The sequence below is a fragment of the Strix uralensis genome, chromosome 1 (assembly GCF_047716275.1).
Source record: "Strix uralensis isolate ZFMK-TIS-50842 chromosome 1, bStrUra1, whole genome shotgun sequence".
Classification (NCBI taxonomy): Eukaryota; Metazoa; Chordata; class Aves; order Strigiformes; family Strigidae; genus Strix; species Strix uralensis.
Window position 1 is genome coordinate 92,856,180 of NC_133972.1, and position 25,833 is coordinate 92,882,012.

Genomic DNA, 25,833 nt, shown 5'->3' on the forward strand with positions numbered 1-25,833 from the left:
GTTGCCTCGAAAATAAAATATACATGTACAGCCAAACAGGCTCATCAAAAGAGCATTTGTGATAGGCTTGCAGGTTTCTTTCCCTCAGTTGACTTCATGGTCTCCTCTGTCATTACTGCTGTTGGTAGTGGTGCCGAGGTAGAGATGTCAGCCACAGTGGGAAAGGGAAAGATAATGACTCTGTCAAAGCCATACCTTGCAAGTATTTTTTGGTCTGAAGTCTTCAAGTCTCTTCCTCTGTAAGCCTAATAAGCCTTTTCTCACAGCATCTTCCAAACCTGTCCTCTCCCTCTGTTCCACATCTACCAGTCCAGGTACGACTGCCCATATGTTTCTGTATGGTTTGCTGCCTCCCTGCTAGCAGCAAATCGCTTTCCTATGCAGGCTTCCTGGTGAGCGGGTGAGCTAATTAAGCATGCTGAATTCACGTTGCTGAGCATCCCGAAGAACTCGCTGACTTGTTACCATATCAATAAACCTTAGTGTCCAAAAATGTTCTTGATGTTGTGAAGCATAAAGACTTAGATTGTATGTACAACTTCAAAATGGAATATCCATTCTTGCACTGACCTGTATTTCACTTTTCTCTTTTAAAATCTATTTATTCCAAACTACTTTGTCCTAATGGGAAATCATAATCTTCTATGGCATGACATAATGCTGGCACTGAAGTAACTAACAAATGTATGATATTGTTAACATCAGGCTCTTGAGGAGCAGGGAAAAAAAAAAGACTTCTGGTTACAGGCAAGTTATTGAAATGTCCATAACAATATGATTAAGGTATTTTTGTCTAGGTCCACTGTAGGCTTGTTTTGCTGTTTATTAATTTGTTGTAGGCAGACAACCCAGCCTGGAATCAGAAAGTTGGAAAGTCCCTTGGTGAGGGCTTCCAAAATCACAGGGACAGTGTCTCACTCACCAGCCTCTGCGCAGCCCCCTGCCATAGCTGTGGCACCTTGGTTTACATCACACAGCATACAGTCATATGGTACAAAGCCTTTTTGAGTTTGTGGCTGCTTTAAGCCACTTTAGTTCTTGCAATCTCCAGAGAAGAACAGTAATCCTAACCTGAGCCAGTATTTTAAAAATTAAATCAATAAAAGGCATTTATACAATTCTTGCATCATAGCACAATGTAAACTGTGAAATACTCCAAATAAACATTGCTCTGAAATGTAAACTTGCCTGAAGATTACAGCACCTTTGTGAACAACCCTCAAATATCCAACATAGGAATTTAGGACAGAAAGCAAAGGCTATTACTTAACTGAAACTTCAAGACTGTTTCAGGTAACAGCTATAAGAGAAACATGCCCAAGTCATACAAAACAAGATGTGACTTTTGTCAAGATCACTGGTAGCAGGGTTGAGAGTCAATAGCACCCTTTAAAAGAAATCACCTTTGGAATATTAAAGGCAATATTAAATTTGGCAAATATAGGCTTAGCATTACCACTTCATGTAGAACTGTACCATTCTTTTTTTCCATTGCGGATGTAACTTCATCTGTTTAAGTTTGTGTGACTGGACAAGATGAGAGGGGGAGGTCTCAACACTCGTTACATCCTTCCATGTCTTCTGGTAAGACACCTGAGTAAGCAAAAGCACTCAAGGAAAGTTACTCCTCAAGAAAAAAACACTTTCTGAGTTTGACTGAGTTCAGAGGCTACTAGATCAGGTCCTACCACTTGCATAAAATAGCATTTTAAGTACACTTACTTGCCATTTATGAAACGAGTTTAAAAAAAGAATCATATGTTTCAGGTTATTATCATACTACCATTTGGAATCCCAACTCAAGAAGTCCTCGTGGCTATTATAAAATTCCAACCAAAAAATATAATGGCCTTTTTCAAAGGCCTTTATTTTTTCCCCTTTGTTTCTTTCTTTATAGCCGTTGTTTCTTTTCCAGAGATGCTTCTGACAACGTGGCTTGATATTTAATGCAGCTCTCCTCCAGAAGCCTTTCTGCCCATCAGCTGGCACCTGCCCCTATGCTGGCTGCAAGGGTGTTTTCCCACTGTGGGCAAGAAGGGTGGTCCTGGCTGAGTGACTGTCCTATTGCTTCCCATTCCTGAGAAATGAATGCAGTATGTCAGCAGGCTGTGGTGTACCTTCCTGCACCCTCAACTTCACTGCTAGTTTGAATTAAAGGCTGTCACTCCACCAGGTCTGTTAGGAGGGGTCCATGTCACTGAAATGCCTCATGGAGGACTGAGACGTGGTACAGGCTGAGTGTTTGCACTGCGAGTCTCATACACAAGCATGGAGAGCATGACAGTTCAATCCGCTACAGCCATCTGGGGTTTAGCAGAAAACTTTGGGTTTTATCATTGTTGACAGTACATCCATTAGCACTGTAGATTTTTCTCCAGAAGTCTGAGAGCAGAGGGGGAACACAGTTGTGCTGGTCCAAACTGGGGGTCAAGCGTTGATCCCCAAATTGGAGGTCAAATACCATGACTTCTTTGTCCTGTGCTATTTGGGTTTCAAGATAATCCAGCAACAGAGCTTCAGAGTAGAATTGCCCTTTAATTTTACAATGCCTATAATTCAAGGCTCTTTGGTTATAAATCCCCCCCAGTTTCAGGGAGAAAAGGCTTAATCCACTAGATACCACTGTGACAAACCTCTGCTTCCTCAAAGGCATCTTTATTAAAAGGAATCAAGATAGTCTCCTGGAGGAAAGACATCACGAAAGCTCTGTAATAAAAAGAAATTCCTTGTTTTCCTTAAAGCCTTTTGATCAACAGCAGCTTTGTTACTGGCTGCAAAAATGAATTTATAGTATTTGAGTATGTAATTGAGTGGGCCTGTCTTTTGTTCAGAGTGAAATAAGTCATATAGCTAAAAAAAGAAATTAAATTATTCACCCCATTTTTAACTATATTTGTTTAAGGGATTGTTAATTGAGTTACAGAATTATTGCAGCTCAGTTCCTACTATAAAATAAGATTTTGTCACTCTTGCCTGGAGTTGACAAATCAGTCACACTGGTAGCTTAAATTTGCAGTGACAGCAACAGTTCTCCTCCACTATAACCTCAACAAAGGATTTTCTCTGATATCAAACACTAAAATGAAGTTGAAACATGAAGTCAGGTCTTCCATAAAGAAAACACAGAAGTAGTAAGGAAGTTGCCTTACAAGACAGTGAAATATGCATGAAGAGTTATATTTCCTCTACTTCTAAATTTATGAAAATACAGTCCTTTTCTTATGTTTAAGGCAATTTGGTCTTACCTCATGGCAGGGCAGGAGGCAATTTGCGGTGCTCTTAAAGCTAGTTCAGCTATATGTGATGAGACCCGAGACATAAGAATGGCTGGAATCCACCAGGGTCAGGCTCAGCCAGCAGGCAGGGGAGTGTGTACCTGCCTGCCCCACGCCTGAGCACAATCTGCTGGGATGCAGCCAAGGACAGAGAGGGTGAGAGGAGGAAAGCATGAAGAAGGTCTAAAGCGTCTGAGAGTTGACAGCAGTGAGAAACTGTTTTCTGTGACACCATCTATCTATTGCTCTTTAGTAAAGTGTACTATGACCTAAAGAAAGCTGAATCTCTTGCTGTTAGATCAACCTGCAAGGGACAAACCCACTAGAAACAGGCGTAGAGGTATATTTTCCTGGGGATTGGGCTTCAGAGCTCACTGGGGATTAAGAGTCCTGCCCTACACTGTCGTCACAATGAGTAACCAATTTTGGGAAGTTCATTGCTTGCACTAAATTTGGGGTGACCCAAGGAAAAGGCTCTTTTTGGATCATCTAACCTTCAGGTTAGACTCTTCAAGAGAGGTGTCATGACACCTGTTTTCACTCTGCTCTTATCACAGTCATGTTTTTGACTCTTTGGGACAAAGAGTTTCAAATAGACAGTTTAGAAAAGACACATGCTGTGTGGCATTGCTGAAGTCTTTAAATACCTGGAGCAGGGAACTATGCTTTTTACATTTCTACAAAGCAAGTTTTGAACATCTGTCTCTTTAGGATCACCACTTCCAAATGACAGTGCTTTGGAGGACCATCCGACAATACTCCTACAGCTCTTAGACTGCAGTTTCTAAGCTAGAGCACTTCTTGCATTCCAACAGAATATAACCTGATTTTAGCCGCAGTTATAAATTTTCCTTTGAGACCTGTGACTAGTATGAACAAGTTTCTTATTTTAGTGTGCTCAGAACAAACATATTAGATTATCAGCAGGAACATGACCAGAGGGAGTAGTGATTAAAACCATCACGTGGCATTATCTCAAAGAAATTTTCATTTTCTTTGCAAGCAGACCCTCCAGCTTTTGTTATAAGACATCAGCCAGTGTTGACTGCTTCAAAATATTTCAGATGTTTGCTCCCACTACCACTCTACGAGGTCTGTTCCAGGACCTCATTTCCCTGATGTCCGAAAGAATTTATTTGTCAAGACGAGCATAGATTAATTCGTTCCTGACCTGCACTTGGAGACTCAGTAGTCTTTGTGCCTTCCTGGCACTTGCTTCCCAGAAGCGTTCCACAGTGGCTGTGGATATCCTCATTTCAGTTTTTCTACCATGCAAGTAAAAAATCAGAGTTCTCTCAGGATCGCTGTGTGCTGTTGGCTTCATGCATGCGTCTGCAATGTTTGTATTCTAGTATTACAAAAGCTTCAACATTATATTTACCCCAGGATGGTATGCCCATTGCATTCCAAGCTGGTGGCCTTAGCATCATCACATTTCAGAAGCTGTTTTGGGAGCACTTAATGCTTTTGCCCAACTGCCCTCCAAGCCTGAGCAACAAAAGCCCAGCAGCCTCTAAGGGCTAGAGTTTCACCTGCACAGAAGCTGGAGTCTGTGGAAGTGTTATGAGCAGAGCATCCACTGCTTTCTATCGGTCCATCTCATCATGCTTTGGAAAGGAAGTATCCACTGTGGATATTATTTTCAGTAGAAAAAGAGTACCTCGAAATAAACTGATGAATGGGGATAGAATATGTGTGCAAGAAGGGTTTTAAAACCTGTTGTTAAGCCCCAAGGATGAAGCCATTATAGTTTCTTGTGCTGCACTTTTCCATGGACCTGGAAATACAACATAAGTTGTTTACACCCACCGTTTCAGAAACGGAAGCTGAGCTGAAATGTGTCCTTTGTTTCCTGCTTTATTGCTAAGCCCTACAAGAGTTGTCAGTACAGTCAGAGAGAATGCAAGCAGTTTGGGTAGATTATCATAGAAAAATACCATGTTTGTGTCCTCCCCCCCCCCTTGCAAGTTTACAAGTTTTGTTAAGGCAAATATAGCTAGTTACAGAGACCATCAACTTGTCCATACTAATGTTGGTCCTTTTATTACATGTACATCCAGGGTTTTGCAAATTAGTGCTTTTTTCTTCAGTTTTTTTTCAGCCTTGTACCTTGTGTTTTGTCCTCTGGCACTGAAGATTTCAGCAAAGAATAAATTGTAATCTGTTGTTCTTGTGGACAGAGAAGTGTAGTGAAGACTTTGCTTATAGGCCATACTATGCTATCAAAGCAAGCCAGCTCAATTTTTCGATCCCCACAACAGCAATAGTGTGACACTCAACTCTACTCTCTCCCCCAAGAATCTTGGCAGGATGCCCATCCAAAGCCAATTTTGTATTTCATATTAAAGCAGCTCAGAGATAAATTTTAGCTGTGCTGGATTAATGTTTTACATCGTACTTCCCTGCACATCAGCAAGAGGACAAAAAAAAAAAAAACAGGTATGGAGAAGATAGAAAAGAGATTGTGTCTCCTCTGACTTTGTGGAAATAGGGTATTAAATGCCTCAGAAAGCAGAACAAGACTGGGCTGGGGGGACTGTGACGGGAGGCTGTTCTCCCAGTGAACCTCTGCGCAATGTAGAGTACTACTGTGAAAGAATGGTAGATAGTCTATCTTCATTGCATTTCTTACCACTTTTGAAATCCAGAGTAAGGGAATCCCTTATTTATACCAGTGACTCAGAGAGAGAACCTACTAGGCAAAACTACCTGTTGCACTATGATGTTCAGCATCAGTTTCACTTAAACTTCTGGGAATCCCTTGGTGTTTTTACTGAACTTCATAAATCAGGGTCTTGTGCTTGTATAAAACAAATGAAAATGAGCTAGTAAGTTTTAACTATGCAATTCCAGTTGAGTAGTTAGAGGGAGTGGGGTTAGTACAAAAATGTTCATTGCTATTGAAAGAATCACTTTTAATAAGAAGGGATCATTGCATCAGGTCATAAGGAATGCAAGAATGAGAAAGTCAGTGAAGATAATTTTAAGCCTGAAGTTAAGTGGTGTAGGCACAAGGCTAAGAGAGCATTGAGCTTATATACCAGGTGTCTCATGATGGTGGGTGCTCTGTTGCTGAAGGTGTCTGTAGAGATGCTGTTGGACAGCAGAACCCATTTAAGAATTACTGTGGCACCATTTACAGTTCCTCAGTCAGTGGAGGAACCCATCCACTGTGTGTTGGATCACCTCTTCAGCCGGAATAAACTTAAATGTTGGGTTTTTTTTTTTAATTTGGATTTTGTGACTGCAGGGTAGACACCTCAGAAATGAGATTAAGCTTCAAATTATACCACATATTTGGCATAATCAAGAACACTCACAAAGTCGCTTGTGACTGCACTTCTGGTTAAGACTCACCCCTGCCAGACACGTAGAAATAAAAGTTACAAGGCTTGCTACAACTCCATGGGTGCTTCCAAGTCTCTTCCCTGAGGAGAAGGCTGCCTAGGTACTGCTTAAGGAATTCTGAGTAGAAGCATTAGCCAAGGATTTGGTGAAGATGTAACAGGCAGGCATTTAGAGGTGACTCTAGTGAACCTCTGGCTCTAGGATTTGTATGTTCCAGTATATTCAGAAAGAATACTTTTTTGTGTCCCTATGTAACTTACATGTTCCCAAGAGGTACAGAGGAAAAGCTTGAAGCTTGCTACATTTTCCAGTTTTCCCTTTTATTACTAAATCCAGTAAGGACAGAGCATATCTAGCCTGATTGCATTTCAGATTAATTGGTATTTTACCTGTATTTCCATTATCATGGAAAGCCATTTATTATAACAGAAGCAATTGGGCTCCCAGCTGCCATGAGATCACATAAGCAAGAGTAATCAGGTTCTCCCATGGCCTCCTGCTCTTCTAGGTCAGAGAGTGTATTTTCAGCCTTGCTTATGTAGAAATATTACTGTGCTTCCCCTTGTGAAAGATAGGGGGTTTAAAAAAGTGCATGATTTCAAGAGAAACTTCTTAGTTATCTGTGCTCTGTACACCCACACCTGGAAAAACCCATGTGCAATAATTTCATTGTGAGTTGACTTGTTGACTTCATGTCATTGGATACCAGGAGAACCAGTTGAGCTATTTTTAAAAGGAAATGTTAGCCAATCCTGTCAACACCACCTGCAGAACTGGAAGAGAAGTTCAAGGTTCTCAAAGCTTAGGCTGAGAGAATAGATTAGATTTTCTGAGAAAAAAAAAAATATTTTGGAGAAAGTTTACCCATTCTCCTTTCTGTCTTCCTCCACCCCCACGTCTTTACCACCCATTTCCCATTTATTTTAAACAGATACATTAGGTCAAATTCTAGAGGCAGAATTACTGCTTTAGTGAGACCATTGCTTTCTGCAGGTATTGGAGCATTGGAAAGTGCTGTAATAACTGGAAGTGCTTCAAAAAATGTTTTGCAATAAATTCACCAGCCCTAGATAAAGGAAATCACTGTCACTGTCCACAGTTTGTTTCCAATTTGACTGAATAATCTCATCCTAATAAAGCTGGTACAAAGGATAAGAATGGAAGGGAAAGAAAAACAGATACAAATGAAAGGTTTTCTTACCGATGTTATGAACTTTGTTTACGATGGGCATGTCCAGTAGCGGAAACACCAAGTTTGTATTTAGGCTGGTGATCTGGGTGCCCTCTATTTGTCGCTTCTAAGCAATTAAGACATGAGCTAATCTGGCAGCTCTACACTTGCAGTTGCAGGCACTCACACCTAACAAACCCTGCTTTGTGTAGCCCAAACTCTGCTTTGCCTAGCCAGCAGCATGCTGGAGGGAACAGCTGCTTAATGACGGACCTTAACCAGCCGAGCTCCCTGCTGCTGACACAACAGCTGATGAAAATCACGGACCTCAAATGGTAACAAGTCTGTGCTGGGCCACATGGGGAGGTAAATGCTTTAAGAGTAAGCTAATGGACAGCAGATAATTGCATAGTGCACTAAGTACGCATAAAGGTAGGGCTCTACTACATGTTCAGGGCCAGCTGGGCAAGCTCCCGCTTCTTAAGTCAGGCACAGAAGCCTTATTTGATGGTAATTTTTTGTAATCATAGTAGCTTTGACATGTACTTTATAGATTGTTCTTTCTTTTTTTGACATAGTGCAGTACTGAGGAGGATGAAAGACCAAACTGCAATTATTTGCCTTTCTTCTTCCTAAGTCCAGCCATATGACAAGTCAAGAATTTTGTGCATTTGCTCAGCAGGCTCCTTACCTATCCTGTCTGCAGTGAGAGACAGAGAACGTTTACCCAGGCCGAATGAACAAAACCTGCAGACGCTTCAGTTTGCTTTAGCCTTTCATCGTGTACAAGTACTGTTCATTAAATGGCAGAGACTTGGTTGCTTTACATATTTTGCCTAGCAGACATGTGTGATGACACTTCCAGGGAGCTCTGAATGTCTAGGGGAGCTCCACTGGCAACAGAAGGGTTGCAGTTTGCAGGCTACACTTACTTTGGTCTGCTGCTGACTACTGATGAATTTGAACTACGCTGGGGGAGACAACAAAAGGTAGCCCCCCCTAATTCTGACATTTTCAATTTCTGAGTGACTAACTTGGACTTCAGTCACATCTGAAAGTGATTTAAAGAAAAAGTCTATTTTTGCACAGTGAGTGTCTTCCCTTACAGCCCCATTATCTGAAACTGTTTTAGTCCCATCCTGTACATGGTCACTGAGGCTGAACTTCACCATCTTCTTCAATCAAAACAACCTGGACATATACCACTGAACTCAGTGTCTCAAGGATTTACTTCCCAAAGGGATCAGCTGCTGATTTAACAGAAGGTTCCCCTTGCAGGACATTCATCTTGGGAGGCTCCCACTTCTTTGTTACACCGAACCCCAAAATACCTGTTTGCACGGCCATAATCTAACAAGTAACCCACATCTCCCAGGTGACTACCAGTTCTGGCTGTGGCAAAATTAGTAAGTAAATGATAGCAGCAGTAGGGTAGTCTCTAGAGCAGCCACGAAGTGGTAGGATAGTACATGCAATGATACTAAAATATTCTGCTGCAGTATTGACAGCCCTGAATTTGATTGTTGGCTCTCACAGAGTTTACTGGGTATAATTATTACATCCCTTAAATTCCAGGTGGAAAGGTAATTGAGAGGAAATGCCAATTATTTGTCTTCCAAGTAGGAGGATATGTGATCTTAATCACTAACAAAGAGTGGAAAGTGTACAGAGATAAGAGAGATGAAGCAGTAAAAGTAAATTTTACAGCTCTGGCCTCTGGGGTCCTTTTCACAAGAGCTAAGATAGGAAAATAAACCACCTCACAATTCTTGAGAGAAAGAAGTCTTAGTAGGGTACTGCAACTTCAGTGAATGGAAAGAGAAATGCTCTCCCTTTTGCTTTGAGTGAATGATAGTAGTGTTTCCTTGTCTCCTGGTACGTTAAGGACTTGGACCTATACAGTGTCTTGTGTGGTGCTTGACCTTCACTGCTCTAAGCTTAATGCCCAGGAGCACACTCAGCACAGCTGAAATACAGACGAGATTTCTGTGCAGTTAAAGTAGTTGAACAAGTTCTACTGAACCTGTGCAACTCATACTTTGAAGATGCTTGGCCAAGTTTTGGTCTATTTTAAGGGCACTTTTGATAGCCCTTGTCAAATTTCAGAAGTTTTCACCAAATGCTGTATACATTAAGATTTTTTTAACATGAAAATTTTAAGGAAAATGGTTAAAAAAACTATAAAGCCAGGGAACAAACCTCATTAATTTCCCATATTCTTGCAATTGGCAAAAGTATTTTTGTAGATACATTAAAGTACTTGTTTGGATTTTTTTTTTTTTCATTTTAGGTCTTTCCCTAGGCTGATTTTTTTAAGGGGAAAAAATGGACTTACACTACATACAGGATCTATGAAAAAGCCAGTAACAGCAGAACAGGAAGGGTGAAAATTGGAAGGCAAGTGAAGCTAAATAATTTCTCGCCATGAGGTGAAAATACAGGTGAGTTATTGTCAAGGACAAGATCTTTGGTGAAAGTGAGAAGTGGTACAGAACAGGTCTTTGGAGCAGCAAGGAGAAGTGGTACAGAGTGATGAAGCAAAAGATCTTTCAGGAAAGGAAGGGGAAATATGGGAAATGGAGACTCAGGCCAATGCGAGCAGTGTGGCCTTCGCTGACAGGAGAGTGTGTTTTAATGTGCAAGGGAGATGGCCATGGATCTTCAGATGCCAATTCTGGTTATATGTTAAGGTTCAGGGTGAGGATGGCCTCTCAGGGTGGTTGCCCAGGGAAGGTGAGGGGTCTTGTCCACAACAGCTTGGAGACGTTCAGCCCGAGGCAGTGCTCTCAGCTGGCCCCCAAGGGCCCCTTCCAACCCAAACCTGTCTGTGCACTTTGGAGCCTAGTGAGAAGGTGTCATTGTGGAGAAAGTGGCAATCTCCGTTTCAGGAGGAGAGCGCAGTGAGGAGTGTTTCAGCAGAGACTGAGTTAATGCTAATAAAAAGGCAAGATGCCAGAGTTGTGGGAGACTGACAGGTATGGGACCTGTGTAGATTAAATTTGCTGTGTGCATACAAACAAGTCTTATAACAGTCCTTGCAGAAATTTAATTTATAAACATGAGAAAATGCGATTTTATGAAATATGCAACTGATAGTAAATCAGCTTACTCTTTACTTTGGGGCATAATGTGAGGAAGAGAAGAGAGCCTGTTTCTGTGAGAAATTAAAATCAAAAAAAAAGGAGCACTGCTGCAGATACTGTATCACTTGTTATTAAGGCAAATATTCTTTGTGTGTAGATACCTGTGATACGCATTTGTATCCTCCCCAGTGTTTTCTAGCACTTAAAAGTAATCAAAATGGAATTTGGTGAAGAAATGATAGCTATTCCACCGGGCATTTTGAAGAGACAGGGAGCTGACCTTCTCCTAGTTTTATGTGTCTCAATTTATGTCTCAATTTTATTTGTCTATACTCATAGACTTAGAAACAGAAATAGCTTTTGAGAGAAAATGAGTCTCTGGCCTCCACGTGAAGAACAAATAACCTCAGCCTGGAGTTTGCGATACTTCTGTAACGTAATCACAAATGCTTCTCACCTTTGTGGATGAGCTCCAGGGAAACCTGAATGAAAAGTTTGCATACTGCTTTGAGAGCAGAGCATTCCCTTGCAAGTTTCACTTTAAATACATTTTGGACAATTGATTAGCATCAGCCAGAAGATACCAGGAAAGTCACAATGCAGGGGATTATTTCTGACATGTTGATTTTGCTTCTTTCCTGTGCCCCTACAAGTACTGCTTGCCTAAAAAAGGCCAGGAAAAGTTACTGGTTATGGTCTCACCTCTGGGGACGGGTTTCTCCAAGCCATTTGTGGAAACGGCAGTGGTTTAGGTCTCCTTCATTCAGGTGTCAGCCATCCCCATTCAGTAGACACTACGTGGGGAATGTGTCCTGAAGGGCTGCCCACTGTCATGGCTCATAGCTGTCTTGGCTTCAGGATCAGAGTTCGCCACATCCCACAGGGAGGCAACCATCTGCAGCAACTGATTCACCCCTCCAAGATTGCTCCCTGTCATAAATATTCTGGTGCTTTGACAAACATAGTTTTAAATGAGGCACGTTTTGACTTCATTGAGTGGTTTTTTTCCCGTGGTCGTCCGCCATTATCTTCTGAAGTCTCCTGTGGGTTTTGTATTGTTCTCTGCCTTGTTGTGCTGGTTGTTGTTCATGAATCTACACACAGGCAGTACATGCTCTAAAGAAGTGTGCCGTAACTGCTCTTCCAGCTTCTTGATATGTTGTCCTCTGCCTTAGTTCTTGCAGTGGGAAGGATTTCCCATTTTCACTGCTTTCACTGTTGCCACTGCTGCCCTAATTATTCCTGTACCTCCTGGCTGTGCCTGTTAAAAAGTGCTGTTCCCTGATGTATCCCAGGTCAAGTGAAAGCTGTGAGCTCTCTAAAATTACGTTATGTTGGATTTAGAGTCTTTATTTAAACTTCTCCCAGGACACACTTTCATAAAGCCTTGACATTGGATGATGAGTGGATAGTGTCAACAACTGAGATCCTGATCATGGTCACAGAGTAATAGGCTTTTCAGGTAAGAGTAGGAATCTTGCAAAAATGTTCGTTCTTGCTTTTCTTTGCTGCTCAGTAAGGTGAATGGGAAAAAATTGCTACTGATTGCATTCTAGTTTTCATGGCTTGTTTTTTTGTTTCCCAGGGTATATGGGCTTTCTTCTAGGCCATATTCTCATTACGTAAGCAGGCAGGTTAAATTTGATTGAAATTTTGGTACGCTGACTTTTTTTTTAAGATAAAACCATGACACCTGCCCTGCATTTGCAGTTTCTTTTGCATTCCGAAGCAGCAAGAGACAGAAAAATTTCAGCTCTCATGTTCAGGGCAGTCTTAATGCTTTTCCAAGGATGGTCTCTCCAGAGATAGGCCACATAACACGGGGATGTCTAGGTGTCCCTCTGTCAGGATAGGCATCTCTTCTTTCTTCAGACCAGGGTTCAGGGCTTCATTCTCTTGTTGGGGACTGGGATTATTTCAGTGGCTTGAACCAGTGTCAGCACTTGCAGCGCTCTGGACAAGGGGTGACAAGCTGTTCTCTTACAGCTAGCTTTAGTAACGGAGCAGGGGGAAGTAAAGTATTTTAATAGTAGGCTAATAGGAATTGACCTCAGATGGCATTTTGGTCATCTGACACATGGTCTACAACAGATGTTGACCCAAAATTAGAGATACTGAATTAGGGTAAAAGCATTGCAAAACAAACCCCAAAACCAGAAAGAAAAGATCCAAAACAATAAACACTCCTCAGTCATCATTTTAAAGCTACAAGATCAGACTCCCTCTACGCCTTCAGGGCTGTCTCTTCATACACTATGTTTGGGCAGTCTTCCTGAGCCAGAATAAATGTGCACATGCTATTTTTACACCATTTTCTCCCACCTCTATGTCTGTGTCCATGGAAGTGTCAGACCACTAGCTATTTCCCCCAAATTGCCTACCAGTGGCACTTGCCTTTACAAGAAACTCAGCCAGAAGCAGAGATGCAGATGCGGTAATGCTCAGGTAGCACTGACACAGTGACTATCTGACTACACAGATTATGCCGTGCTTACAGAGTTTGGGATCTCTCTGGCAGTGCAGTTCCTGCAGCGGAGGCAGGGGGAGGCAGGACAGCCAGAGCCAGCTGGTGCATTTGATACTGAAGATTTCAATGTGACAGGATTTAGTAAATGAAAATTCAGCCAACAATCATCAGGAGAGAGATTATTTGACATGGGAGAAAGACTGTCCCCTACGTCAGCTTGCATTTTAACTGGATACTTTGGCGCTCTTCCATTCTCTTAGGGGAGGGCAGCTAGGAAGAAAGATGCAGGGGGAGAGAGAACATGTTACAAATGTTTGCTGAACCAAACATACATTTGGCCAAGTTACTGCCAAATTGAGCAGGTTTTTGATGTCACCCTTGGGTAGGTAACTAGCTAGAACAGACTTGAAAACATCTCAGGCAGAATCCCAGCTTCAAACAAGCCGTAGGAACATGCCAGCTTCCACTAGGTCACAGTCTGCTCTTCCAGAAAAAGCAAAATTGCGGACTGACAAGAATTACATTTCTTGGATTTTACTTGGTCTTATTTGAAACACATGCACTGGTCAATAGTTAACTTCAAATGAAGTAGAAAAATTGTCCTTCTAGTTAGATGTAGACTATTGAAATTCTATGCAGTACATATAGGTAATAAAACATTTTTAAAAGCAGAAGATGTATACAATAGGTGTGGCTTTCTCAGTGGATTTTTTTATGCTTTTGTATGTCTAATCCAATACAAAATAAAACATCAGTCATCCAGTAGTTTCAGGGAAGGGAGGATCATGTGAGAAATGGTCAAACTCTGTAGAACCAACTTAAGAGACAGACTTTGAATTTTTGGCAACAGGGGTGTGTAGCTGTAGATTGGAACCAAACCTTTTCTGCCAACAGTAGTGAATAGTGCTGAAAGCTCATGCAAAATAGGACAAGGTAGACCCTTGACATTTTTCTCACAATTGTTGCTTTTCAAATCACTGCCTATGCATGCAAAAGTTTGTTGGATTCATCCATTATGCATGTCCTAGAAATTTGATAGAGTTCTCATATGTTCCTTCTAAGAAAGAGGATAAAGACAGCTGCAGTACCCAATTGTAAAGATGTGGTTACTGGCTTGAAATGTCATTAAGTGTATTATTTGGTATTCGTCTGACTTGAATCTTTTGGATGGGAATTCAAAAATGCTAATCCTCTCAGATTTTAGTGAACATTAGAGACAGCACACAATTATTCATAAGAAAGGCTCAAGGGGTTGTTACTGGATCCTACAGTAAAGATTTCATCTTTCTAGCACTAACATAATATGCTAATGAAGACATTGCATAGAAGTTAACTGCAGACCTTGGTGCCTGCCTTTTTGAGAAGTATTTTAGTATTACTTTAACTAACCTGTTCACGCACCTACCAGATCGTGCTCAGCCTGGAAGTATTCTGTGCTTTCTTCTGTTATTTCTAAAAGAAGGGTCAGCAATGTCAGCGGATTTGTTTTAATAGTGTTTGATGAATAGCAATTTTCTGTGACATTTTCACCTACTACCTAACTACCTAATATATTATGTTAGCTGTTCATTAAAAACTCAGGAGAGAGTGCCATCACCAATAGTCTTTCTTCCAGCATCTGGATTTCCTAGTTCCCCCTTCAAGTTTGGTGTGAATAAGCCAGCTGAAAGTAGGATGACATCTGAAATATGTATGATCAAGCTAATGTCTCATATTAAATATTGTCATCATTATTATTATTACCTAGTTCTGTGTGATTTCGTTGACAAGCCACACAAATCTTTGTAGATATATGCTTTGTTGTGTGTGAAACAAACATGGAATACAGATGCTACTGATGAAGTTTTGTTATTGATTTTTGTTCACACTAAAAGTGTACAAAATAGTCAGATAAAAAAATTGAGACCTTGCCCTTGTTTGTATTTTTCATCCTTTATGAGACATTTAAGTGGAAATCTAACAGGAAATTAGACTGGAAGATTACTAACTGCCACTTACGGCTGACATGCCATGAAACATCAAGTGCCTGTGTCTTTCATATTGCACCCCAAAACAGCTTTATCAAGTATCTGGGATTTCTTATGGATTTAAGGATATCAAATATGAGATCAGCAGCTTCAGTAGCAAGAATATTCTAAGGTGCATGGGGTGGAAGAACTACACAAGTTCTCATATAGTGTTTGGAAGTTGAGGATGAGGAACTTTTTGCATTGTCATCTTAAAGTGAAAAAGGAAAAAGAAAGCTACAGAAGCTAAATGATCTGTGCACAGCCCTATCGACTGTTACTTCCTAAGGATCTTTCCAAAGAAGCATTTAGGAGGATTGCTTTTTCAGGGCTAACATCTACAGTATTTCATCATGTCAGCCAACCATTCCACAGGAGTATAAATTAATGGCAGCATACCTCTTACAAAAGTCCCTTTGCCAGTTACCTTACCTGGTACACAGTGTGTCTCTGGGGAAGATTACTCAGAAGTATCTGCTTGGCTGTCATTTGTTCATACAAAAGAGATCAGAGTTCAGCCTGTAAAAGCAGAGAGGGAGAGAAAGAGGAGTCCTCAAGTCTTTCTGTGTGTCCTACTTAGATGGAAAACTTAGCTACCCCAGGACCAAAGTCACACGGAGCTAGTTTCACTGGCTTGAGGACTGTGTTCGGCAAAGATTTGTCTCTCTGCAGAGGTATCATAGTACCATGCCTCTTGACAGAAGGTGATTTCTAAGGCCATGTTTATCCCAAGGACCTTGTCAGAAGTGGATTACCATCCTCCACAGGCTCTGGAATTCAGTAGTTGTCCAAACCAGAAAGGAAGCACTTGTCCTGGAAATAATTCACCTGTTTACGTGTGATGAGAAGCTTTTAAACTAGACTACCTGAAATTGATTAACTGTTTCTCTTTAATTTGAAGCTGCCAAATTTATTTCACTGTTGACAAAAGAGCGGGCAAAAGCCATGATCAAGGAACCCTCTGTATAGCATAATCTAAGGCTATTTGCCTGTTACTGGCAACAGCAATGGGGAGATTCAGCATCTTTAGGAAGTTTAAATTAAAACTTTATAGCTCTATATAGACCTTGATACCGATTACAACATCATCTCAAGCATCATGACAAAAGACAGCTAAACTTGACTGTTCGTTTCAGAGGCCACCATCTTTTCCTCAAATTATTTGAGTATATTTTTATGCACCCACTGGTGGTTTTGGCATCTGCAGATTAATATAATTTGAAGTCTTATTGATGCAATAGATGGAATTATCTATACCCCAGAAAAGGCTGCATATAGCAGCTGCAGATATTCTGTATCTAACACATGGTATTTTCAGGAAGGGATTAACTGGAGAGAGACAGATGAAAACATTTGGAGCCTCAGGTGTTCAGGTCAGAGCACGCTGCAAGAGAGAAATTTGGCAGCTACCAAGGATGGAGAAGTTGGTATTTTTTACAGCTTTTTGATACATTGACAGTGCAGCTTTAGTTTCAAAAAAAAAGCACATCTCGCAGAAAGAGTGGAAAAGAACAGTAAGGAAAATGCTCATTTCTGCTATGGGGATGCTGTGTCTTTTGAAGTCAGTGGGAGTTGTTTGCTTATATGGTCTTTGAAAGGGAGAAGAAAAAGTCAAAAGACTGCAACTAAAAAACTATGCTTACATTTGAAGTGGAAGGACTTCACCACGATTACCTGATGATACTCTGCCTGGTTTGTTCATTCAGAAAAAGCAGTATTAGAACTGCTGTTTAAGTGGATAGACTGAGATTTGGAGGGTGGGTTGGCGAGATGTCCCTGGTTGGTCTCATTGCCATGGCCCTGTCAGCGCACATCAGCTGTAACGCATAGGAACCATCGGAACTTGTGAAAATAAGTTGCATTTCAGCCTTTGTGCTTTTTGAATCTAATCTTGTTTTAACAGTTTGCTGGGTGTACCAGATGATTGATGCAGTCACACTGCAGATAAAATTTATCATTCTGTCATTTTTATTCAATATTTTAGAAGCATTTTGGTGCAAGCTGGGATCTGAAGCAATGTTACACATTTTTCCTATGGTTCACCTTAGTTATAAAAATAATCCATCTAATTCTCAGCGATTCATGAACCTAGAATGAATTAATAGGTTAGTTGAACCTGAATATGTCTTGAAATAGACGTGCTGTATTTATTTTTTAAATGCTACAAGGAGATATAAATGAATATAGGATCAGAACCTTGTGAAATACATGAAAGGAGACCAGTTATATTTAGTCACATGCATAATTGGCCTAGTTTCGTAGTAAACATTCTAGGATAATATCAGCTATTCACAACAATTACATGGGATGTAGTGAAAAGCTCATTACACTGAAAAAAAAGTTTGAGCTCCTGAAATTTCAGCATATGATAACATCAGAGTTTTTGCTTGTAAAGATGTCCTGCAAGGACTGTGCTTTGTTCAATTCAGGGCTGAGGCCTCAAAGCAGTATTTAAATGGTTTTGTATCATCCATGATTAGCAGGTCATAAAATTGCTCTAAAAAGGAAAGAGACTGACTTCTGATATAGCAGGATTTCCATTATATACTTCAGAAATAGATATTTACCTTATCTTGAAGTCTAATTGACTTGAATTTACTGTCCATATGAAATTATGAAGTTGCCTGTGTCAGAAGTCACAAGTTACGGTTGCTGAACCCGGAGAAATAAGGTCCAACTCGGGTTGAAAACAGAGAGAGCTGAACGTGCTTCTTCCTTCAGAAACTGGCTGCAAAAGATTGGTTTTGGTACACTTCCACATGTGCTACATTATTTGTTCTTTCTGTGTTTCAACAGGCCTTGAATAGGGGCATCGCTGCTGTCAAGGAAGATGCTGTGGAAATGCTGGCCAGCTATGGGCTGGCATACTCCCTGATGAAGTTCTTCACAGGTCCAATGAGTGACTTCAAAAATGTGGGTCTGGTGTTTGTGAACAGCAAGAGAGACAGGACCAAAGCAGTTTTGTGCATGGTTGTAGCTGGCGCTGTAGCTGCTGTATTTCATACCTTAATAGGTAAGGTCACTTCACGTCTAATTAATGTGTCTTTTAATTTGCTTCCCTTGCCTGTTCTTCAAACTGATTAATCTGTAGGTTTAAGATTTCATTTATAAGTGCAACAGGAGATGCAAAAGAGATTAAATCTCTTGGGCTGGTATCATGCCCTTCCGTGCAATTTTTATTATTTTTTAAACAGTTTGTTAAGTGGCAAATTCTACCCTCAGGACTCTCGTGCCTGGCAGCAAAACATGCTGCTGATCTCTTTCAGTCAGGTGTGTGAGCAAAACTTTGACAAGGTTGACAGGTTGCATGAAGCTGATAGCTCAGTCTTACTGTTAGGGTAGTGATGATCAACCAGTAGTATCTGCCTGAATGGGTTTAGCAGGACTTCACGGTGTGCTTGGTAGGGCTGTTTGTCAGAACTTGATGGCATTGTCGGTGTACTCCCTCTGTACCTATCCCTTTGCTACTTATCTCACAGTACAGAACTCGAAGCAAGTAGGTGCCAGCGTCCTCATTAAAATATCAGGTATTACTCTCCACTTCTGTTGAATAATTAATCTGTAAGAGAAGTAGTTACTAAGAGTGCTTTATGCTAAACTGAGACCAGCTCCCTGAGTGTACTCCGAAAGAAAGAAAATACACAAGCAGATATGAACTGAACTTAAAAAGTAAGGCAGCCACAGGATTTTCCAGTTTCTGAGAGCCTGGAGAAATGGGATATCGACCCAAACATCAGCCACAGCAATACAAAGCCACGTGATCTGGAAGACTTTAACTTCATTCTCTCCAAGAAATGCACCAGATTCTCTGCACCTTCTGGATCATTCTACAGAGCCAAAACCTCTGGACCTCAGCAACAAGGAACAGGAGATGCTGGAGGAAGAAGCAGAGAGTGCATTGCATGCAACAGGTAAAATCCTAAAAGCTGGGACCTCTAAGGGATGGGAGGAGGGAAGTAATGCAGCAGCTTATGGCAGCATGTGTTGATTGACAGGGAGTAGGGTTAAGTTGGATGACCAGCAGTAGAGCATCATTCCATCACAGAAAGATGGGAAATGTGAGTGTGATGGCAATATCCAGAATTGCCATGAAGTTACAGAGTGGCCTGGAAGTGAGGCACCATTCATTACCGGGCTGTTAATATCTCAAGAGCAGCATGTGCTGCTGGTCAGCGGAATGCAATGGAATGCAATGGAATGCAATAGAATAGAATAGAATAGAATAGAATAGAATAGAATAGAATAGAATAGAATAATTTCAGTTCCTGCCCAAGTAGGTACAAGAGCGATCTAGTGAATACAAATGCCCCTGGTCTTATCTTTTAATAGGCTGCCAGCCATATTCATCAGCTTTATGTGCCTCCCAAGCACTCCAGTTTGACCATCATGTCTCTTATTCCACCACTGATAGGACAGGTCTGTGCTGTTTACCTTTACTCCATATTATGGTCATAATAAATGCTTACAGTAACGGCTCACTAGCCATGGCAACTCTGTGTCAGGGATAAGCTGTTGCTAATTTTATGGGCTGAATCCATGCATTCAAGTTAATTTAATTCATTGGTATCAATCGGTCACTTCCTCAATATGTTTACAGTTAAGGCTGCTTTATTGAGTCAGTATTATAAACTTTGGGCCATTTGTACATTTGGCTCTCATATTTCTTTGCTTGGAATGTTTCTTCAGCCCCCAGAGCTGCTCTTCTAGTTGCTCACTTGTTTTCATGCCAGTGCTGGTCAAAGTTTTTGGCTTTGCCAGCTGGATAAAGAAATATTTTCTAGTCATCTAACGTTTTATTTTAAGCTGTGATAGATTTTTAAGAAAATTTAAAGTATAACTATCAAATTTGCAAGTGAAAGATATAGCTGGATTTTCCATGTGGGACTTCTTATTGAAGGGAGGTGTTTGGGGCAATTGTTGGAAAACATGCCAGGTAAGTTTCTTGCCTTTGCCTGGAAGTAGAGTCCTGCTGAGTTCAGAACATCTGAAATGCCCTCTCTGCAGATATTGGGGAAAAAAAGAAAAAAGAAGGCTGTATTTACCATGCTTTAAAGTCTGAATTAAAGGGCTTCACACAATCTTTCAGCTGCTTATGGTGGCAGACTGCAAAATATTGTTTAGTATTTTAACTTGTCTATGCCTGAAAATATGCAAAGGCCACAGCAGAGACTGGCAGAGTGCCCGAGAGAATGGAGTTAGTCAGATTCTAGCACCAATTGCCTGGGTGATGTTGCCAAGTTTTATGTTCCAAGTTTCCTTTGAACCTGTTTCAAATCCTGATTATTCTTCTCTGACCCACAGATGCACAACCTGCCTAGCAGGAGGAAGAGAAGGAGTCCAGTGACAGACAGGCAGCCTCCTAGGACCTGCAGCTACTCCCCAGCAGCTGCAAGCCTATCACAGGGTATCTACAGGAGGCACAAATACAGGTTACTGATGCTTGGCAGATGAAAAAGAGAAACAAACAGCACTCAGGGGACCAAATTTCTTCCACATGCCATGTGTATGGGGCTAAGGAAGATGACATGACTGTCTGCCATGGACTGTCGAAGACCGTGAAGGAACAGGGAACAAAGCCCAGTGAAATAAGGAGGAGTACCAAAAGTCAGAAGGAAGAAAACAAGTGGTGGTAGAAACACAGTGACCACAATGAATCACCACATTTCCAACTGTGATAGAGACTATTTGCAGTCTGCACACACAGCTTCTCACAAACAGCACCCTCTACTTATTTAAAATATCAAAACAGACCGTTTCACCCACCTGACTCATGCTTCATTGCTTTCACCAGCTCCCCACTACTGCTTCCCCACTGGGGCTAACTCAGTCCTCTGTGGGAGTGACTGGCTGAGCCAAACCACTCAAACTCACAGCTGCAAGCTCTGGGTCCCTAAGTCATCACCCCACCACATTCCCATGAAGGTCTGCAAAGTCCTCACCAACAGTTCCTATCACTCCCCTGTACAGGTAGCCATAAGAACCAAGAAACAAGTTGACCTTGACCAAAGGGGTTTGAAACCATATTCTCATCCCACTTACAATGCTGCTGCAAACCTTGGTCAGTACAGCATTCCTGGATTTGCTGTTTCAGTTGCTATCTGGAAATAGAAGATAGTATGCTGCCTTCCTTACCTTGTGCTATTTTTGGGGGCAGCTACTGCCACCAGTTAGGGTTTCCTGGTGGGAAGTTCACTATGTAGCCAGGGTCTGAAACATCTCGTTATTTCAGAGATTGGCTTTTGGTGGGAATATTGGGCTGTAAGAGAAGGGATTCAAGACGCTAAGCCAGTCTGTGCGTATTTTTGACATCTTACTAAATTGCCAGCTTGACAGAGGAGAGAAATCATTTATATAACTTTATGCTAACATAGTGCATTTCATGCTGTTGCTGGTAAGCCCTCCATGCTAAGTGGGTCCTTTTAACACCAGTGTCGTGAAAGCCGTGCACATTTATTTTGGCAATAAACCAGCATTGATCAGCCTTTCACTAGTTTACTGAGAAATAGTATACTGAGAAAGTTTATTTCCTTTTGCATATTAATACTACTTTTCACAGCTCTCTGAGGTTCTGGAAATGACAAGGCAGAAGTTACTTTGGGGAAACATCCTCTTTGCTTAAGTAGACATCCGTAACTGGTGACCACTACACCTGATTAAAAACTACATGATGGATCATTTGTCATCACCAGGAGAAAAAGGTTGGAACTTTAGTAACCAGGCAAACTTATAGCAGACTGGGTAGTCAAGACATGCGAGTGATTTGTTTTGTGCCGATTTATTACTGACAGGCCAGTGGGCATGGGCCACTCCCTGCACAGATTGCACAGGGGAAAACTTGAGCAGTTGCTAGTAAATCCACTGATTCTTTTGAACTTCCCACATGTATGGTCACTGCATGTACATGAAAGATCTGCATAAGTGAGACATAGGTGTAATCCCACCACTTCCAGTGTGTCACTACTGGTATTTTCTAGAGACTGGGAGTTACAGAGTGCCTTATGACAACCTGAGCTATTTTTTCCAGTCAGTCTTGTTCCAACGTGCCCACTGTACTGGCTCATACTAAATATTTTGCCCTGGAAAAAGATGATAGCACAGGAACACAAATCCACAAATCAGAATATAATGCAGGCTTGCCTTTTTTTTTTTTTTCTTTCTAAAATATGATAAAATGTTACTCATTAAAAATGTGTCCCATTTCAGCATCTTCAGATGCCTGTTGCTAAAGTGGTAACATGCTTTCCCAGCTGCCCCAACCCTTCTTCCACAACAGGGGCAGTTTCTTATCAGCAAGGTATGCAGGGCAGAGAAAGAAGGAAGAAAACCTATAACCAAATCAGTTGTGGATTTTAGGATAGCAATGATAGGTTTTTAGTTAAAACAGACTGATTTTGAGATTTATGAGATGTTGGCCTACCTAAAATTTCAGAGCCCAGTGGTCATGGATAGATTTGGGAAAATCAACTAATGCAATTTTGGAACTAGAGCTGAGCACAGAAAAAGATGATTGGAGTAATCAGTTTGCACTGAGATGCTCCTAAGCTGTTTTTTTTTTAAAATATCATTTATTACTATCAGCAAAAGAACCACAAAGCCTAAAACACTCTGATATTCTGGGTTTTCACAAGGGGGACACAGGCTTTTGCTTCTGCTTTAAGTCAGGCTAACCAAAGACATAAAGAAATCTATGTGCCCTGCGCCACCTCCAAATGAAGATTTGCCATTCAATTATTTTTTCTTTTTTTTTAAATTGGTGTTTTCCTATCTGCCCAAGTCACTTAGCTGAACAAACTCCTGACCAGCACCAGTTTTGGCCATGTGAGCCATCTTTCTGACAAGCAGCAGAATAGCTTTTTACTTCTCAAGTCTTCAAGTTCATTTTTTAAAATGTCAGTGAAGTATGAAAATGGAATGCATCTAAAAAGAACATGCTTTAACCCAAAAACATTTTTGGATTTCTTTTCCTCCAGTAAAGCTAATATTGACATAAGTAGCTCTGTGTCTGGAAGTAAATGGTATCATTTCCTATGAGGGTTTCTGTTTTCTTTATGATGTAAGTATAACGTGCTGGGTAATAGACAACTCCAAAATGACTATGATACAGCTTTTTGTTTGAGACTGCTGGCATCATTAAGAGTGTGTTCCATTGTTTTAAGAATGTATGAAGTTCATACGGTAGTAATTGGCTTGTTAGAGAAATCGGTCTAGGGAAGAGGAGATCCGATTAGGTATGCAGTTTTCAGTGTCATTTCTTAAGCTTCTGGGTCTTAAAACTCAACTAGAAAAGCCAAAAGCAAGAATTCCTGCTTAAATTCTGTAGCAAAACTAATCCATAGACATATCAAAATAAATGAGCTATTAGAGGAGAGCAAACAGGCAGCTTGTCTTGGAGTTGGACTTCTCTGTTTTGATTGAAATGATGCAAGGAATGGGAAAAGCCATCTGCTTTAGATTCATGTAATACTCTTCAGCTCTGTTGTCTGTGTTATTTTGTACCATGCTTCATAATAAGTTTGTAAGGTTGGCCAAGGTTAAGTTCTAATTGCATCAGCAATTGCTTTATTCACAGCTCAGAGACACATGCCTGTATATTTGTCAGTAAATCTCAGCTTGCCAAGTCCTTCTTTCTGAGGATGGAAACATTCATGGACATCAGCAAAAGTGATTGTGTGCTTTCACTGACATGTGGAATAGTTGACTATTTTAAAACTATCTTTTAAGCTTAGCCATTATGATTTTAAAATCAAAATCACATTAAAAAGTGCAGTTAGACTTTTTTTTTGGATGGGGGAGAGAAAAAAGAATCTTAAAGCTTACAGAGCACAGTGCTGATATCTCTAGAAATTTTAAAAATGTGGTGCTGTGGGCTGTGGTGGTAAAAGTCCTTTGAGAGTGCCGTGCCAGTAAACTACAGCCATGTAGTCTGTTCCTAGAAGTGAGAGTAGTTTGGCCTCTGACCCCTCTGATTCTGTGAATTTTTCTGTGATAGTAAACAAAAAAAAAAAAAAAAAAAAGAAACATTGCAATGGCTTTTAGAGCCCAAAAAGTTACTTACTACTCACTTTCTAAACACTTTAAAAGTCTCATTTAAAGCAAGTGAAGCCGAGGTGCAGTGCACGGAGAGTGACTTCTGCAGCATGCTGTCCTCCCAGCATTGTACTGCTGGTGGAAGCCCCTCCACAGAAGCAGGTTCCTCAGCACCTGGACTCAGAGTCCCCATGTGGGAAATAAGGCTGGTGTGTTTCTGGCAGCAGTTTTTAAGGTTTTATGCAGGAGAAGTGTAAAGCAACTTCAACAGAACCTAAGAGACAGCTCGATGAATCTGACCCTCACAGGTGGCTTGCTTCACGTGCCTTCCAAACTTCTTCATTCAAATTGATTCAGAAACATCCGTGTGCTCCCCTGCCATAAAATCAGCTTTCCACAAGGACTTACCAGGCAAAAATCCATGCATAACAGAGAGTTTTCAACATACTGAGCGAAAATTGGTGTATGGGTATCATGCAAAAGTAGAAAGAGGCCATGCTTGATGTGTGACTGGGCTGCAACAAGCACATGAATGCTTAAAGAACTGAACTGGTCAACTGAGGAGAGGTTGGAGAACTGGTTTAAAGTTCTTCCCCAGCCCCCTTCAAATGGAAACAAGACTGGGAGTGCCTCAGGAGGATGGCTAAGCAACTTGGGGATTACTGGGTGAACTGGGAGACTGTGAGTCTAACAGTCATAGTTCAGATGAAAGACATATAGATAGGGACCAGCATAGGGAAAGGGAGAGTTTGTAACATTTTAGCATCTTTGGGGCAGTCCTTGTTATCTGGAATGAGGCTCGTGCCTGTTCCCAGTGCTGTCATACCACTGCCTTCTGTTTTACTACCTTGTTTACACTGTCTTGTTCTGACTGAGAAAGTCTTTTCAGTCCTGTTAACCATTTAACTGCTGTATCCCTAAGCCATCACAAAACAATGACTTAAACTCCTCTTTAATTGCTTCCAAACACTGTTTATGAATTATGAGAGATAGTTTTAAGCTAAAAAGATTGAATTAGATGACTAGTGTTAGCATTTGTCAATCTGATTATGTGACTTGCATGCATGAAAAGGGTAAATTTCCTGAAATACCCTATATGAAGGTACAATGATAATAGACTTGTTATAAGTGGAAAATCAGATAGATGTTCGCATTTGAAATAATTACCTTAGAAAAGACACAAATGGAAGAGAACTGAGGTAAGATTCCCCAGGCACAAGCAATTCTGCCATTACTTGTGTTGGGAGGTTGACTTTACAACCTAATCATTCTTTTAACAGCTATTACAAGTATATAGAGGAAACTAAGTAATAATATGCAGGTCTAGAACATAGTTTGTAAAAGGTTAAAAACTATTTGGATTATTTAACTGTGCATATTATATAAGCCCCCATAGTTCAGAGACTCCAGTCATAGCTAGCTCTTCATTATTCCTGGTCATGGGGAGGACTCTGGG

At 40.9% G+C, this 25,833-nt stretch overlaps 1 protein-coding gene across 5 annotated transcripts in view; it reads left to right on the plus strand.

Moving 5' to 3' along the window:
* ANKH (ANKH inorganic pyrophosphate transport regulator) overlaps window positions 1-25,833 on the plus strand; it is a 110,488-nt gene that overhangs the window by 39,908 nt on the left and 44,747 nt on the right. Inside the window, exons 2-3 of one of the 5 annotated variants that reach the window (XM_074874044.1) lie at window positions 12,246-12,339; window positions 18,147-18,363. In XM_074874044.1, the coding sequence (XP_074730145.1) occupies window positions 18,192-18,363 (172 nt within the window). In that variant the 5' untranslated portion in view covers window positions 12,246-12,339; window positions 18,147-18,191. Of the gene's footprint in view, window positions 1-10,045; window positions 10,236-12,245; window positions 12,340-18,146; window positions 18,364-18,999; window positions 19,262-21,916; window positions 22,049-25,833 lie in introns of those variants that run through there. The other 4 variants (XM_074874051.1, XM_074874037.1, XM_074874058.1 and 1 more) reach the window with 4 other exon arrangements.